We start from the raw sequence: 17149 nt of genomic DNA, 5'->3' as shown, positions 1-17149 counted from the left end.
ACGTACGCACTTCTATTTAACCATTTCCATAATATCATTTCTTGCTAGTCCTTTTTTTTTCTATATTTATAAAGAAGTTTCACCCTTAAAAAACTTTACCACCACATTATTCCTCTTCTACATTTTTCTGTATTTATATATAATCAACTTCAATTAACGATTATTATTACTCTCAATTTTCATTTATAAAGTGCTTTGCCTTTCAATAAAAAAAAATAAGTAGGTTAGAATCCACGACTAAACAAGTGTATGTAATTGAGATTTGTATTGAAATGTTGTAAAATAAGAGGATTAAAAGGGAGCGGTATTTAAATAATCATATTTACATAAACTACCATGAATATTTACCTAATAGAACCTTTAACTAATCATAACTAATGTTGAATAAAATAAATATTAAATAACAGTAATAAAGATTTAGAAATTATAAAACAATATTTTGAGATAATATATTATTTATTACTATCGTTTTTTAGTTATCTTTTTAAATTAATAAATTTGAAATAGAAAATATATTACAAAAAGGTGAAATAAGAGAAGTAAGATGTGAATAAACTAATTACTTATTTGTGGATTATTCATGATAAATAACAGCATAAGACAGATCTATCAAAAATAACTGAAATGTAAATATACGGCCCATATTAAATATTTTTATTTCAGAATATCTTGTACATGATACTTGCATCGAAAATTAACCAACAAATAGATTATTTATTGATAATAATTTATCAACTTTGTTTACAAACAAATCAATTAATCATCGACTTACAAAAAAACCCAACTGCCAAAAACAAACATCCATCAAAATTGGGTACAACAAGGAAATACAAAAAATGAACCAATATGTCATATCTTTATTAACATAAATAAAAGCTAGTCACATTTTTTGGCTTCTAAGCATAGAATGTACGTTCAAAACTTGATTAGCTTAGCTTGCGGTAGCCACAGGTGTCCTAGGGCTCGGGAGTCCCATGTACGAAAGCCTCGGTGAGAGCCGAACCTTCGGGCTCGGTCTTGGTGACGGGACTGGACCGTAATTCGCAAAGTTTGTAGGACCGACACGAGGAGATAAGTTGACCTGTTCAAGTGCTCGGGATTGTAGCTCGGCTGGATAATCACGAACACACCCGATACGAGGCCCAGTTCCCGATGTCCACTTGCACGACAAACGATTTGCCAAATGGTTTAGGCTTGCACGGTCACCACGTGTAGGCGTACGAAGAATGTCAACCGCTCTAGGCCGCGGGATAACAAGCGGTTTTGGCTTGAGTTCACTCTGAGGCGGCTTAAACGAAAAGCCGATGGTTACATCATCGTCATCAACCGAACATCTCTGTATTAAAGATAATTTTCGATCAGAATTTAAACTTGTTACAAAGTGAAAACCATATAACGCATAAATATAAATATAAATATAAATATAAATATTAATAAACATATAAATGTACCTTTACATTTGTGAGATCAACATGGTTCTCTTCCAAGAAACAAATGAACTCTCTAAAGTTCTCTTCGGTCGGGAGGTAGTGACCGCTATACGGCCATATAGCCTCGAGCACTCCACCATGGGCGACTAATCGTCCTGCGGCAGTGGTGGCGGCGCCCGCTAGAAAACTCGAATGTTGAAAAAGGCCTTTCTTTTTTTGTCCAACGTACAAGTTACTTGTGGTGCTCAACACAAAGATCCATTTTGAACCTTCCGTGGTCTCCAAAAGCAAACCGCTTTGGCGGAACACCAACTTCCCATTTTCGACAATCACTTCGTATGATTCCCTTTCGTTCTGTTGTCACAAGAATGATTAAGACGTTAGAGTTAATAAAATGTAACGTTATTCGATAATTATAAAAATGAGGTTAGATATGCGACTTACGGGTCCTAAATATTTGATGCATTGACGTTGTAGAGTTGGTCTCGGACACTTTTCGACGTTAACTTCTTTGCCATCCCCGACATCCAACCAGTAGAAAAACGGTTGGCAGCTTTCGCTTAAAAACCAGATGTCATAATACATATGCAGGTTGTGACCATACCGATGGCGCGGGTCAATCTACGAGTCCAAAAAAAATAATTATAAACTAAATGGTTCAAAAAATCTTTAACATCAAGCCAAAAAGGATATTTGAGTGCTTACAGCTTCTAGCCAATGTTGCAAGGCCAGTTTCTGAGCCTTTTCATTCTTTGACAAGCCCTTTCCCACTTTAGCAGCCCGGGTTCTAGCCCGGGCCCACCTTGAAACCGCGGTTTCGTGCTTCTCAACGTTGAAAAACGAGACCGAGCTTCGATCCAAAGCTGCAAAATCCAAAGCCTTCCACCTACAATACGTCGTCATATAATTTAGAAAACGTACACTATCAACCAATCAATTTCTTTTTACTTTTTTTTAACTTTTTTAATTAAAAGGTTATCATTGTAAACTACGTAACTAACTAACTAACTAACTAACTAACTAACTAACTAACTAACCATAGTTCTTCAACAACAACCGCGCAATCGGCTAAATTTCTTCGTGTTCGATAACTCTTGTATATTTTCTGAACCGTAGTAGCTGCAGCATTGAGTTCACTAACGGGCCGAGGCGAAACAAACACCACAGGTTCAGGAAGAGGATTTGCGGGACCCAAATGGCCCGTTTCAAGATTCGGGTTGTCGGGTGTGAGGTTTTTAATCTCCTGGACTAAGTTCTTGAACGAAAGGGTGGTTTGAAGCATTACTTTTAATGGTTCACTGCTGCTGCTTAAACTAATGGTATTCCTTCTTTTACTACTCGTAGGACTAGAAACTTGTGAGGTAATCTCGTATTCGGATTCGGATTTGTTGAAGCTTTCGGATGGTAATCGGTTTTCGAGGTTTTCGAGATCATAAGGTAGATGTTTCAAGATTAGTTCCCAGGCTGATGATAATAGTGACAAGGATAAACCCATAACACTAAAAAAATTTCTGATTTTTTTTTTTCAAAAAATAATGGTTTGTAGAACAAATAATGATGATGATGACAAATCTCAGCTTTGCCTATTTATACAAAAAACTTTGTGGAAAATATTAAAATAACACGTCTTTGAAATCTTTTTTACTTGTGTAAAAGATTGACTAGAGATATTTTTCAAAAAATAATGGTTTGATTTTGATTTGAAGCTTCAAAATTTGGAATGTTTTGTAGAAAGTTGTGATATATTTGTGAATGGAGTTGAAGATAGATATTATACATTTATACACATACATATATATATATATATATGTGTGTGTGTGGATAGGATGGTCAAAGAAATGAAGCTGGGTATTGGTTTCCATGAAAATCATAAAAGTTATAAAACTGAAAGATTTGTGTGGGGTAATGTGTTCACTATTTAAGAATTATTGTGGATGTTATTATTTTGTTAAACAGGATGAATAAATAATATTATTTACTTGGACGTTTATGTTGAAAATTATTGTTGAAGAAATTAAAATAACTTATTTTAAAACTATAAAAAGTATAATATGAACATTAACAAGTGGATCGATGAACAGATTAAAATAAAAAATAGTTTGTATATAATTTATTGGTTGGTTGGTTACGTTTTGTTTATCTTGGTTGGAATATTAGGAAGCATGAGGACAAATGTATTTGGCAAGTCATGGTTTTCCAATTTTGACTTTATGGATTAAATTATTTGAGTTTACTATTAAACTCAATAGTTACTTGTCCGTCAGGTCATGTATACGCTGGGTCGGATATGAGACGGGTACGACTAATCCAATATCCTATTTGGTTATAAAACCAAGTCTCATACCCGGTGGGTAATTATCCTTTGGGTATTAAGTATATTCGTTAGTGTTCTTAAAAATACGCATTGGAATTTTCAAGTATATGTTTTTCTTTATTATATAATTTTATGTTTTTTAAACTCTAAAATAAATGAAAATATAATAAACTTCGTACACATATTTATTACCACATAATATTTGACACATCCTAAATAGTTAACTTTCATGACAGTATAAATTCAATTGATAATTTGGTATTCGTAACATACACATATAAATAACATCATCACAGTGTATATATCCAAAAAGAAAAGTTTATTTTCCAAGACATGAAGCGATTAGAATGACACATTCATAAACAAGGGTTAACGGAAAATAAAAATAAAAACAAAATACTTTTGCAAAGATGTTTCAGTAAAGGATATATAGTTTCGGGTAATTGGATTAGGTATCATATAATCCTATACCCGGCCCAAAACCCATCGTGTATCAGATATACCCGTCCCGGGTGTTTCGGGGTTCGAGCCTACCCGTTAGGATCATGTATTTTTGCCATCCCTATCCGACTCCGATGTTCGATTTGTCATCCGGAATTTCTGGACTCCACACACAATAACAATTTTGTTAATAATAATTGTTACTATTATTTTGTTAATAAACCTTTTTTTCTATTAACATGCACACGCTCATTTAAAGTCATCCTCTCGTTTGAACGAGTTCTTTTTGACATAACAAATCTTTCTTTTTTCATACGTTTCACGATAAGAACATCTTTACATTATTAGGGGACTAGGGGTGGAATCACTAGTGATGGATTCCATCACTCCCACTATCCAATCAGAATATGCCATGTAATCAACCATATTTCCATCACTAGTGATAGAAATGGACTAGGGGTGGAATCACTAGTGATGGGTATTCCAATATACAAGTATTAATGCACAATGTACAAGTCATACCCTATAAAACTCAAAAGTTTCACGCGTGCTGGGTTTAACGCGTTTAAAATTCCACGCGTTATTGTTTGAGTGGCGCCGGTGTTATAACTCGTTTTGGAAAATTCCACGCGTGAACTTTTGTGTATCACGCTTCCACCCCGTCCCCTCTTAGCTTTAACGTTCATACACACAAACGCACATGGTTTAGGGTAGTGGCGGAGGCAGGGGTAGCCCGGGCTACCCCTCAACTCCGTCTTTGTAGTGTAAAAATACCCTTCAACTTCGTCTACGTAATGTAAAGTTTTTATCTTTTTATACAAAGGATACCCCTGAATTTTTGGGCTAGCTTCGCCACTGGTTTATAGCAACTACCCACATGTTTATAAGCACAAAAATCTAAGCAACACTTGATTTATCGATCGTCTCCGGTTTTCCGTTGTCGCTTTTTTCGGTTTCGGTTCTTTGAACAAATTTTTTTTAATGGCTAATTTTGTTAATCCTCTGTCATCTGTGAGACTTGAATCTAAGACTTTCCCTTCCCAACTTTGGTGTTTTAAAGGCATTGCCTTTTCCAATCGATCACCACTCAATTAGTGGTTCTTTGAACAGTTTGTCTATGTTTTTTTTTTTTTTTTCAAATTTATGTTTTGAATAGGTAACATAAAGTCGACCTTTTACAAACATATTAGTTTTGGGTTATGTTTAAGATAAATAAATGTTTATATTTGACATATTATAATCAAAATCAAAATTGCTAATATATAAACTATTAAGATAACAAAATGTAATTATCAATTGAGTTGTATTATGCTCCTAATAACTAGTTCTCAAATCCATAAAAAAATAATTTGATGTAGTAGGAGTAAATTGCCATTTTAGTCCCTGAGTTTTGTCCAAATTTGCCAGTTTAGTCCAAATAGTTTTTTTTGTGCATCTGGGTCCCTGACTTTTACATTTTGTTGCCATTTTGATCACTTTGCCTAACTCCATCCAAAAACTCCATCTTTAACCAGGGGTATTTTGGGGATTTTCATTTTAAATGTTTTTAATTGCCATTTTGATCCAATTCCAAAAAATCAAAAAAATTCCAAAAAATCAAAAAAATTCCAAAAAATAATAAAAATTCTAAAAAATCATAAAAATTCTAAAAAATCCAAAAAATTCTAAAAAATCCGTTTTGGCGCGAACCGTTTCGACCCGTACCGTTTCGAAGCTGAACCGTTTCGACGCGAACCGTTTCGACCCGTACCGTTTCGAAGCCGAACCGTTTCAAGCCGAACCGTTTCAAGCCGAACCGTTTTGACCCGTACCGTTTCGAACCGAACCGTGCCGTATCGAACCAGTTTCGACGGTACGGGTGTATCGAACCGTTTCGACCCGTACCGTTTCAAGCCGAACCGTACCGTTTCGACCCGAACCGTTTCGACCGGTACCGTTTCGAAGCCGAACCGTTTCGACCCGAACCGTTTCAAGCCGAACCGTTTCAAGCCGAACCGTTTCGAGGCAGGGGTAGCCCGGGCTACCCCTCAACTCCGTCTTTGTAGTGTAAAAATACCCTTCAACTTCGTCTACGTAATGTAAAGTTTTTATCTTTTTATACAAAGGATACCCCTGAATTTTTGGGCTAGCTTCGCCACTGGTTTATAGCAACTACCCACATGTTTATAAGCACAAAAATCTAAGCAACACTTGATTTATCGATCGTCTCCGGTTTTCCGTTGTCGCTTTTTTCGGTTTCGGTTCTTTGAACAAATTTTTTTTAATGGCTAATTTTGTTAATCCTCTGTCATCTGTGAGACTTGAATCTAAGACTTTCCCTTCCCAACTTTGGTGTTTTAAAGGCATTGCCTTTTCCAATCGATCACCACTCAATTAGTGGTTCTTTGAACAGTTTGTCTATGTTTTTTTTTTTTTTTTCAAATTTATGTTTTGAATAGGTAACATAAAGTCGACCTTTTACAAACATATTAGTTTTGGGTTATGTTTAAGATAAATAAATGTTTATATTTGACATATTATAATCAAAATCAAAATTGCTAATATATAAACTATTAAGATAACAAAATGTAATTATCAATTGAGTTGTATTATGCTCCTAATAACTAGTTCTCAAATCCATAAAAAAATAATTTGATGTAGTAGGAGTAAATTGCCATTTTAGTCCCTGAGTTTTGTCCAAATTTGCCAGTTTAGTCCAAATAGTTTTTTTTGTGCATCTGGGTCCCTGACTTTTACATTTTGTTGCCATTTTGATCACTTTGCCTAACTCCATCCAAAAACTCCATCTTTAACCAGGGGTATTTTGGGGATTTTCATTTTAAATGTTTTTAATTGCCATTTTGATCCAATTCCAAAAAATCAAAAAAATTCCAAAAAATCAAAAAAATTCCAAAAAATAATAAAAATTCTAAAAAATCATAAAAATTCTAAAAAATCCAAAAAATTCTAAAAAATCCGTTTTGGCGCGAACCGTTTCGACCCGTACCGTTTCGAAGCTGAACCGTTTCGACGCGAACCGTTTCGACCCGTACCGTTTCGAAGCCGAACCGTTTCAAGCCGAACCGTTTCAAGCCGAACCGTTTTGACCCGTACCGTTTCGAACCGAACCGTGCCGTATCGAACCAGTTTCGACGGTACGGGTGTATCGAACCGTTTCGACCCGTACCGTTTCAAGCCGAACCGTACCGTTTCGACCCGAACCGTTTCGACCGGTACCGTTTCGAAGCCGAACCGTTTCGACCCGTATCGTTTCGAACCGAACCGTGCCGTATCGAACCGAACCGTTTCGAGTTGAACCGAACCGAACCGAACCCGAACCGTTTCGAGCTGAACCGTTTCGACGCGAACCGTTTCGAAGCCGAACCGTTTCGACCCGTACCGTTTCAAACCGAATCGTGCCGTATCAAACCGAACCGTTTCGAACCGAACCGTTTCGACCCGAACCGTTTCAAGCCGAACCGTTTCGACCCGAACCGTTTCGAACCGAACCGTGCCGTATCGAACCGAGCCGTTTCGAACCGAACCGTGCCGTATCGAACCGTGCCGTTTCGACCCGTACCGTTTCGACCCGTACGGGTCGAAACGGTTCGGTTCGAAACGGTACGGGTCGAAACGGTTCGGCTCGAAACGGTTCGGCTTCGAAACGGTACGGGTCGAAACGGTTCGGCTTCGAAACGGTTCGGGTTCGAAACGGTTCAGCTCGAAACGGTTCGGTTCGATACGGCACGGTTCGGGTCGAAACGGTACGGGTCGAAACGGTTTGGCTTCGAAACGGTACGGGTCGAAACGGTTCGCGTCGAAACGGTTCAGCTCGAAACGGTTCGGGTTCGAAACGGTTCAGCTCGAAACGGTTCGGTTCGATACGGCACGGTTCGGTTCGAAACGGTACGGGTCGAAACGGTTCGGCTTGAAACGGTTCGGCTTGAAACGGTTCGGCTTTGAAACGGTACGGGTCGAAACGGTTCGCGTCGAAACGGTTCAGATTCGAAACGGTACGGGTCGAAACGGTTCGCGCCAAAACGGATTTTTTGGATTTTTTAGAATTTTTTGGATTTTTTAGAATTTTTATGATTTTTTAGAATTTTTATTATTTTTTGGAATTTTTTTGATTTTTTGGATTTTTTTTTGATTTTTTGGAATTGGATCAAAATGGCAGTTAAAAACATTTAAAATGAAAATTCAAAATACCCCTGGTTAAAGATGGAGTTTTTGAATGGAGTTAGGCAAAGTGATCAAAATAGCAACAAAATGTAAAAGTCAGGGACCCAGATGCACAAAAAAAACTATTTGGACTAAACTGGCAAATTTGGACAAAACTTAGGGACTAAAATAGCAATTTACTCATTAAAAAATGTGCCACAAATATAAAAGTTATGAAGTATACCTGTATAGTTTATATTTTATTAGGTTATTGGATTCATAATAAGTATTATACGTCAATTCCTTGGCTTTTAGTGTGATGCTTATGACTGAATTTTATTTTATATTTGACTAACCGACTTTCGTATTGTTGGCAACATTGTTTATATGTTTCTTAATAATCTAGCGTGTGAGCAAACGTGTGTGGAGTAATGCCTTTTAGGCATGTGAGTTGGTTACGTACTAGGGCTGCAAACGAATCGAACGAACACGAATATGTTCTTGTTCGGGTTTGTTTATTAAGAAATATATGTGTTCACGAACTGTTTATGAACAATTACCAAACGAGATTTTATGCATGTGTTCGTTTGTTAAGAAAATGAACTTGTTCGTATTCGTATTCGTTTGTGTTTGTTTATTTATTTTTGGCAACGAACGAAAATGAACGTTGATGAACACAAATGGGAACAAACTAATGTTCATGAATACAAATGGAAACAAACTAATGTTCATAAACACAAATGAAACAAACGAACACAAACAAGCATTCATAAACATAATATATAATACACTGACACTTATTAAATATTTTATTTGTCGGAATTTTGAAGTATTTTAATAAAATATAAAAACTAAAAACCCTAGTGAACTACCGAATCGAACATTCACGAACATAAATGAACGAACACAACCTTTGTTTATGTTTGTAGCATCCGACCCCTCTCATCACCAATATTGTTTGCTTTGTCCCCGATGGGTTGCCCATCCAGGAACTCACGACTTTGTTTTTGGTTGCCTTTAGTGGAGACTTCCTAGGAGGTCACCCATCCTGGTACGACTCTCACCTGAGCACGCTTAACTATTGGGTTCTACTATCATCCACTAGCTTTAAGCCCAAAACGTGTTGGTGATTTTAAGAGGCGGGAAATGTCTTATGAACTAAGAATCTCTTCTGGCCACGACTGATGTGTGATTTGCCTAGGGTGTCACAATGGTCCATGTTAATCTTTCAGTAGTTGGTATCGGTATCGTTACAATTGTAAAATCATGACTTTTTTTTACATTTTGCAAATTAAACATCATTGTTAAATAGTATTGAAATAAATTAAAAAAAAAATTATCTCCTTTATTTCTTACATTGAAAGTATTTTGTATGTTAAAACTCGTTTATTGTTAATATTTACACATAAAATGTTACAAAGACGAGTCATGTATTATTAAATTGTTATGTGTCATTTTCATCTATTCTTAATACGTTTTATAAAGTATATAGATAATATATAGTTTAATAAAAGTGTAAAAACCTTTCGAGAAGTTACATGATTGAATATTCAAACGAAACACGCATTAAGAAAAATGACTTCCACCAAACCCTTTATACTTTCTTGTGCCTTGGTTTTAAGGTGTTGTTTGTTTTTTTTTCGGGAAAAGTTCTGTAGTCTGCGGACCACATCTGCAGGCATCTGCAGGAGAAAAGGTGGACCAAATATCTGCAGTCTGCAAGGAGAAGAGAGTTTGTTTTTTTATATATATAAAAACCTCTTCTCACACTCAACACACACAACACACATCTCTCTGATCTCTCTCTCTGCCTCCCTCTACCACCACAACCACCGTCCACCTCCACCACCACAACCAACCACCACCACTTCAGCCACCACCCACCCTATCGCAGCCACCACCACCCCGTCGCAACCACCACCATCACCTAACGCTCACCACCACTATCTCCTCCTTCCTCCCCCACCAACCCCGTCGCAACCACCAAGCACCACCGCCACCACGAAGCCAAGCACCACCACTTCAGCCGCAGTCAACCACCTCCACCGAAACCCTAATTTCACCATCTTCAAGGGTTTCGATTTGGGGGTTTCTGAAGAGAGAGAGAGAGAGAGACAGAGAGAGATTGAGGGAGGAGAGAACGGTGGTGGTTGTCACCGGAGATGCTTCACAATCAACCGGCACCGAAGCTGAACCGTGCTGACACAACCTCTAGTTTCTCAGAAGGTTCTGGTAAGTTCGAGATGGAAGTTACTGGTGGCGATGGTGGAGATGACGCTGTTGGGTGGTGACGGATGAGGAGGGAGAAGAGGTGGTGTCGGAGGTAGAGGTGGTGGAGGTGGTGGCAGAGGAGGTGGTGTCGGCTGGAGGGAGAAGAGGAGAAGAAGAGAAGAGGTCTGAAGAGGTTTACAGACTTGGGGACATGTCTGCTTGGGGAAGAGGTGGGGAAGAGGTAAAATGTGAGAAGCTCTTCCGGAAAACAAACGAGCTGCAGACCTCAAACGTCTGTGCGCATCTGCGCGACGCAGACATAAGTGGCCAGAAGTGCTTCTGGCCAAAAAAACAAACACCACCTAAATGTCAATTTTATTCTTTAACTTGTAATAAGACTTACTAGACGTGCACGCGTTGCGGCATGGATACATCACAAACGTTGAATGGATTAGTTCAAACGTTATGTGATGCGTTAATTATATGAAAGCGTGCGTTTAGACGTATCAAATTTAACTCAATGTAACCTTTTGTAAGCACTGTGATTAGATCAAAACATAAAGTAATCGAATTTATATCATATAATCATAACGTATTATATGTGATCGGACTCGTATTTAGAAAACATAACGTGTATAAAAGAAAAACTGACACGTATAATCAAAAGGGATTAATTAAAGTTTTTTCATAAGAAAAAAAGAAACCACAATTTGACTTCACTCGGTTTGGAACAAAATTTACAAAACATACATAATATTAGCGCGAAAACGTATTATATTTTACTTGACTCGTTGCCCAAAAAAAAATACCTCAAAACGTCTACCAACCCGAATTTATAACGACACATACATAAAAACATAGATGTAAAAAGTGGGTTTTTTAAATCAAAACGTATTATACTAGATTCGCTTGTTTCTAGAAAAAGTTTTTGTAAACCAACCCGAATTTATATCGAGACGTAAATAAAATATGCACGTAAAAGATAGTTTTAAAAGTAAAGGAACCATAGGGGTGACCACAAAACTTTATAAACTCGAGGGGACCAAAATGATATTTTACAAAGTTTTTAAAGACAACGAAAAATTTGCTTTTTTTAGAGAAATTAACGAACGAAAGTTATTAAAAGAAATTACATTAGTAAAAAACTTAATAGGTTAAAAACGTATATTATATATGTTAGTAAAAAAACTTAATAGGTTAAAATTGTATATTATATAAAGTTGAAACATTAGAAACTGAATGAGTTAGTTTATAAAAGATATAAAAAAGACTATGGGCTAAAAGTGTCAATTGCCAAAGTGAATGGATAGCAAAGATAACAAGGGGCTAAAGATGACAATTCACCAAATGGAGGGGCAAGCAAACTCGGTGGAAAACCTAACCGACTTTGATTTTTAAGATTTTATAAAAATATTTTAAGACTAAGTTAAATTATGAAGTGCAAAATAAGTGAGAAATGTGAGAATGATTATAGTCCATTAATCTTAGATTTGGATGATTAAGATTAGCATTTGAGGAAAAATTAGTGAAATGACATAAAAGAAATATCCTACATTTGTTGACTTTCTCCCTTCACATATAAGGAACATGTCAATTTCGCCATCATTTTAAAATGTTCATAACTTTTTTCATACAATATATTTAAAAGAAACACTACAATAATGATCGTTTTTTTATATCTTTAATATAAATATAATATTGCTATATAAAAAATAAAATAACATTTTTATTGGGTTTTCTATGCATTATGGTAAAAGTTCTAGTCATTGTGTTTTTCAACTGGGTTTTGGTCATTACGTTTTTACCAGGATTTCTATACATTGTATTATTACCATAACCTATAACACAATATTTATTTTGGTTTTTCCCATTGTGTTTTTATTATCAGAGCCTATAACATAATGAAAATAATAACATATTTGGGTTTTCTATACATTATGTTATTGGCTCTGATTATTGTATATTTCAACTAGGTGGGTTTCTATACATTGTGTTATAGGTTCTTGTCATTATGCTTAACCTGCTATCCATTATGTTTTTCTATGTTGTCTATTGTGTTTTTATTCTCTTGTCCATTGTGCTTTAATTTGTTGTTCATTGCACTTTTAGTCTATTGTGCATTGTGTTTTAGTTTGTTGTGCATTGTGTTTTATTGGTTATCAATTGTGTTTTTAGTATACTTTCCATTGCGTTCTAGTTTGATAATCATTGTGTTTTACGTTATGTCTATACATGTTTTTATTTGACCTTTTTGTCTAGATATGAATTTGGAGCTAGGGGTTTCACTGGAAGCAGCATCTCTATTCTCCGTGACACAAATAAGACTTGCCTACATTTCATTCTCCTTGAATTCTACCAATAGTTTGCCTATGAGTGGGATTATATTTGGTACGATTGATTGATATTCTTTTTATTTAATTTTGTAACCATTATAGTACTAGTATATTTCTTTCGAGAACAACGAGAGTATCGTTATATATTTTATTATTACTTTAATTGAAAAGTGAATCTACTTCCTATATTTTCTCAACTAATAGTCTAATATGTTCTAATTATGCCAGAAACGTCAAGTGTGTTTCTTGATTAATGAAAGTCATATCCAGAGGTGGTAGAGACCACGAGGGTGGTGCCAACGACTACAATAATGGCGGGGTGGCGACGGTGGTGATGATGATAGAGGTGACAGTGGCAACTTTAATGTTGTTGTATCGGCGACAACGGGCATGTGGTGGTGAAACAATAATCATGGGTGGTGATGGCTCAATTGGCTTGTTTAACTTGGCAAGTTTTATAAAGAGGGACTGATCTTGTCCATTGTATAATTTATGTAGATCAAATTGACCCGTTATATACTATGAGTTTACACAGATAAACTTAAATACAATTATTTCTATTTAAATCAAGATCAAATCGACCCGTTATATACTATGAGTTGACACAGATAAACCTAAATACAATTATTTCTATTTAAATCAATCGTTTTTTTTATGAAATAGCCATGATTACCACCTTAGTCCAGTTAACATATACGTGTAAGTTATAATTTAATATGACTATGATATGATTTTTAACATAAAATAACATTTGAATGTTCATTTATTTAGTAATTTATGTATATTTGCATATGACTAAACAAACTGAAAAAGTAAAACTAACTTGCAATTGCTATAGTCTAACATAAAGTACGACTTCCACTCATCCACACGGTTTCTTGGCGACTGTCAATTTTTCATTCTTGTTGATTTTGTTATTCAAAGTCTCCATCCTAAATTACACGCAAGTCTTTCTATTTCTACGTGTCTTAAGTGATTTTTTTGAACAACTAAATATCTTAAGATATTTTCTTTCCAAAGTAAAAATACAATTTCATCGTTTAGAAATATTTCAAAGTATGATATTTTTGGAAAAAGAAAATAGTTTTTTTTTTTGTTTTTTTTTTCTTTTTGCATAAAATACTAACAACGTTGGACAAAATGATATTTTATCATTAGTTTGTTTGCTGTCGGTGACGGATCTAGAAAATCGTCGTATTAGCAACGTTTAAAAAAAAGGTCCATGTTTGCTGCTATTGGTTGTTCAGGTTGTATTCATGATGGATGTTTTGAGAAATGTAGTTAATTAAAAGATCAATTAAAAGATCAACCAAGACTAGTTAGTCTAGTAGTTAGTCACTACTTTTCTTTCTTTGAGGTTTCAAGTTCAACTCTCAGGTCTCAAGTTTAACTCTCAGTAATATTGCTTTGAAGGACATTGGTGGTAACAACGACGTTTAGAGCTAGGCAGGGGCGGACTTAAGTTTGGCCCAAGGTGGGCGGGCGCACCCCCGGGAAAAAAAAATTTAGTGCTAAGTTCTATCGAAAATCCCGTCCGCACCCCTTGAAATTTTTTGTCCGCACCCCATGGAATTTTCTGTCCGCACCCCTTGGAATTTTTCGTTCGCCGGCCCTTAGGTAAAAAATGTTATCAATTTATATTTTAAATTTTTTTAGTAAACTCTTATTTTTTTTTTTTAAACACTACCTAAATTATATACCTTTTAATACCTAAATAACTAAACTCAAATACTCAATACCTTTAATTAGCTCACTACTAAATCTTAGCCCAATAAACAAACCCAACAAATCAACAATATTTCAAACTAAAATAAAATAAACAAGCCCAAAACCCTTACATATTCTCTCCCGCTCTCTATCTTCCCTGCACGCACGCCAGCGATCAGAACATCAGCGACAACAGCAGCCGCATACCACCGTAATTAGTCATCATATCACTGCCGATTGAACACGGGTAAGTTTCTTTGTTATTTTTGTTGATTTTTGGTTGATTTTTTTGATGATTTTTGGTTGATTTTTGGTGGGGTGGGACGGAACCGGTAGCCACCGAAAGTGATTTTTCGATGGCAGGAGACATGTGCTTCTTGTTGTTGTTAGTGATGATATTTGATTTTGTGGTGGGTTATATATTTATATTTTGTTAGTGATGATGATGATATTTTGTCTTTTTTGTGGTGGGTTATATATGATCAGACCTGATGTTTGGGGTTTTTTATTTTTATTTTTTTAATGGTGTATATGATGTTTAGATGATTTTTAGTGTGATTTACATTATAATTTCTAGGGCTTGAATACTTGATACATTATGTAATATGTTATGAAGCCATGAACTTATAGATCAATTTGTTTGTGATAGCCGATAGGAACCATGAGTAGGGACGTTATGGCGCGATTTTTCAAGAGGAAAGTTGATACATCTTCCGAATTCGTTGATGTGGATTTTCAAAATCATGAATTTGGGAACCGTTTTAACGAGGTAAATTTAGTTTGATGTTCTTTTGTTTTACATGACCCGACCCGACTTGAACCGACCCGATACGAACCAATTTTCTTTACTTATATACCTTGGGGCCTAAATATTTTAAAAATGTTCCGCACCCCCATGAAAAAATTCATGGGTCCGCCACTGGAGCTAGGTCTCTCTGAAGGTTACCAGTTCAAAACCGAGCCGAACCGGGTTTTACCGCAGTGGGCTTTAGGTGGGCGGGTTTTCCCCAGAACAGGTGGCTTGGTGGCTCGAGTATGTATCCAACTCTGACCGTTATGGAGGAGGGGATGCATTTGCTCGATTGAGAGCATCCCAGAATACTTATCCGGTGATTACTTAACCATTCAAAAAAAAAAAAGATCAACTACTATTTTTACATGCCATTAAAAAAACTACTACTTAATTGTCTTAAAAAAAAAAGATCAACTACTATTTCTACATGCCATTAAAAAAACTACTACTTAATTGTCATGCTAAGACGTCTACTATTTCCTGCCCCTAGCATTTAGTTTCTTCGGCACCTGGTGATGATGGAAGACTAGGCGAGTAGGCGGCGATCGCTAGTTTGATCCTTGAAGTGAGCGGGTTTTACATCACCGCACTGTCATGCCTTCGGGCGAGTGTTCACGGGCTTCGGCCCTAGGTGAGGGTTTTCCCCGGTTCGGAAGGCGAGTGTATCCCGATTTGGTGAATTTCGCCAGTAGCCTATTTGAAGGATTCGTTGGCCGTTAAAAAAAAAAGACGTCTTTGACCAAATGACATTGATCAATGTCTTTCAACAATTACATTAACTTCTCTATCTCCATTCACATAATTACATTAAAAGTCACCATATTTTATATCATTTTCAATTAATAATATTTTTTTTTACTTTTATCATTACCTTTTGAGTAAATTTCAAAGTTCGTCCTTTATGTATGTCATATATTACAAAGTATGTCCTTTATCTTTAATAAGCTCAGAAAACATCCTTAATGTTTGAAAAACCAATCAGGTTATGTCCTTTACCCTAAACCTTGTTTGTTTTCCCAGTTAAGTTAGGTCACATGAGAAGCACATGAGGGCATTAATGTCATTCTACCTAACAATTAATGTGCCCTGTTATAAAAACCCTAAACCCCAACATCATCTTCTCCATCTTTCAATCACCTGCACATAGCTAACCCTAATCCCCAATTCGTCCACCACCAAAACCCACCTGCCACCACCACCGATTTGCCATCACCACCACTTCACCTGCCACCACCACCGATCCGTCTCCTCTCTCTTCACCCACAGAGCACCACACTCACTGACAAACCAACAAATCTTAATCTCCTTTAAAATTCTCATCTGCGAATTTAATCAAATAGAATTTCTAATGAAGAAAAGGAGTATAAATTTCAATAAAGTAGATAATTCCGATAAAAATCCAAGACGACTTCCGAAATTTTATACAATCTAACCCCTGCTTAGACAATGTTCATATTATTCCGATAGAAATCCAAAACGATACGACATGGTCACTACTATCGTCTCCGGCGAACCACCACCGCCACGTTCATGAGTCTCCAGCGAAGCAAAACAACCAAAGTTCATATACGATCTAGTCACCACCATCGTCTTGTTGCACCGTCGCCGTTCAGATATGACCGGAGAATAATACAGATCTGAAAGCTTCGAAGTTTAACCACATATTTGAAAGGTTCAGAAAAAAATACAGATCTGAAAGTGGATCAGTAAACGGCGATGGTTATTCGAGATGGCGGCCCGGATCTAGTGGTTTTCCATCTAGACACCACACCTGACGGTG

General features: G+C 36.2%; 1 protein-coding gene across 1 annotated transcript; it reads right to left on the bottom strand.

Moving 5' to 3' along the window:
- Positions 1-694: 694 nt before the first annotated feature.
- LOC110938064 (IQ domain-containing protein IQM1) lies at positions 695-3184 on the bottom strand. Its single transcript, XM_022180535.2, has 5 exons — positions 2468-3184; positions 2136-2316; positions 1875-2051; positions 1452-1784; positions 695-1336 (listed from the first exon to the last, which is right to left on the bottom strand). The coding sequence occupies exons 1-5, from the start codon at positions 2923-2925 to the stop codon at positions 932-934; spliced, it is 1554 nt and encodes a 517-aa protein (XP_022036227.1). The 5' UTR covers positions 2926-3184; the 3' UTR covers positions 695-931.
- Between the last annotated feature and the right edge of the window lie 13965 nt (positions 3185-17149).

This window comes from Helianthus annuus, chromosome 4 (genome assembly GCF_002127325.2).
Source record: "Helianthus annuus cultivar XRQ/B chromosome 4, HanXRQr2.0-SUNRISE, whole genome shotgun sequence".
NCBI lineage: Eukaryota > Viridiplantae > Streptophyta > Magnoliopsida > Asterales > Asteraceae > Helianthus > Helianthus annuus.
The sequence above is the reverse complement of the archived record's forward strand: the minus strand, read 5'-3'. Positions and strand labels throughout refer to the sequence as shown.

What these genes read in the sequence shown, in the direction of transcription:
- LOC110938064 (XM_022180535.2), bottom strand. Translation starts at nt 2,925, where the DNA reads ATGGGTTTATCCTTGTCACTATTATCATCAGCCTGGGAACTAATCTTG. An exon ending in GTTGTTGTTGAAGAACTATG is followed by an intron (nt 2,317 to 2,467) that starts GTTAGTTAGTTA and finishes GACGTATTGTAG; the next exon opens with GTGGAAGGCTTTGGATTTTG. An exon ending in TGCAACATTGGCTAGAAGCT is followed by an intron (nt 2,052 to 2,135) that starts GTAAGCACTCAA and finishes TTGGACTCGTAG; the next exon opens with ATTGACCCGCGCCATCGGTA.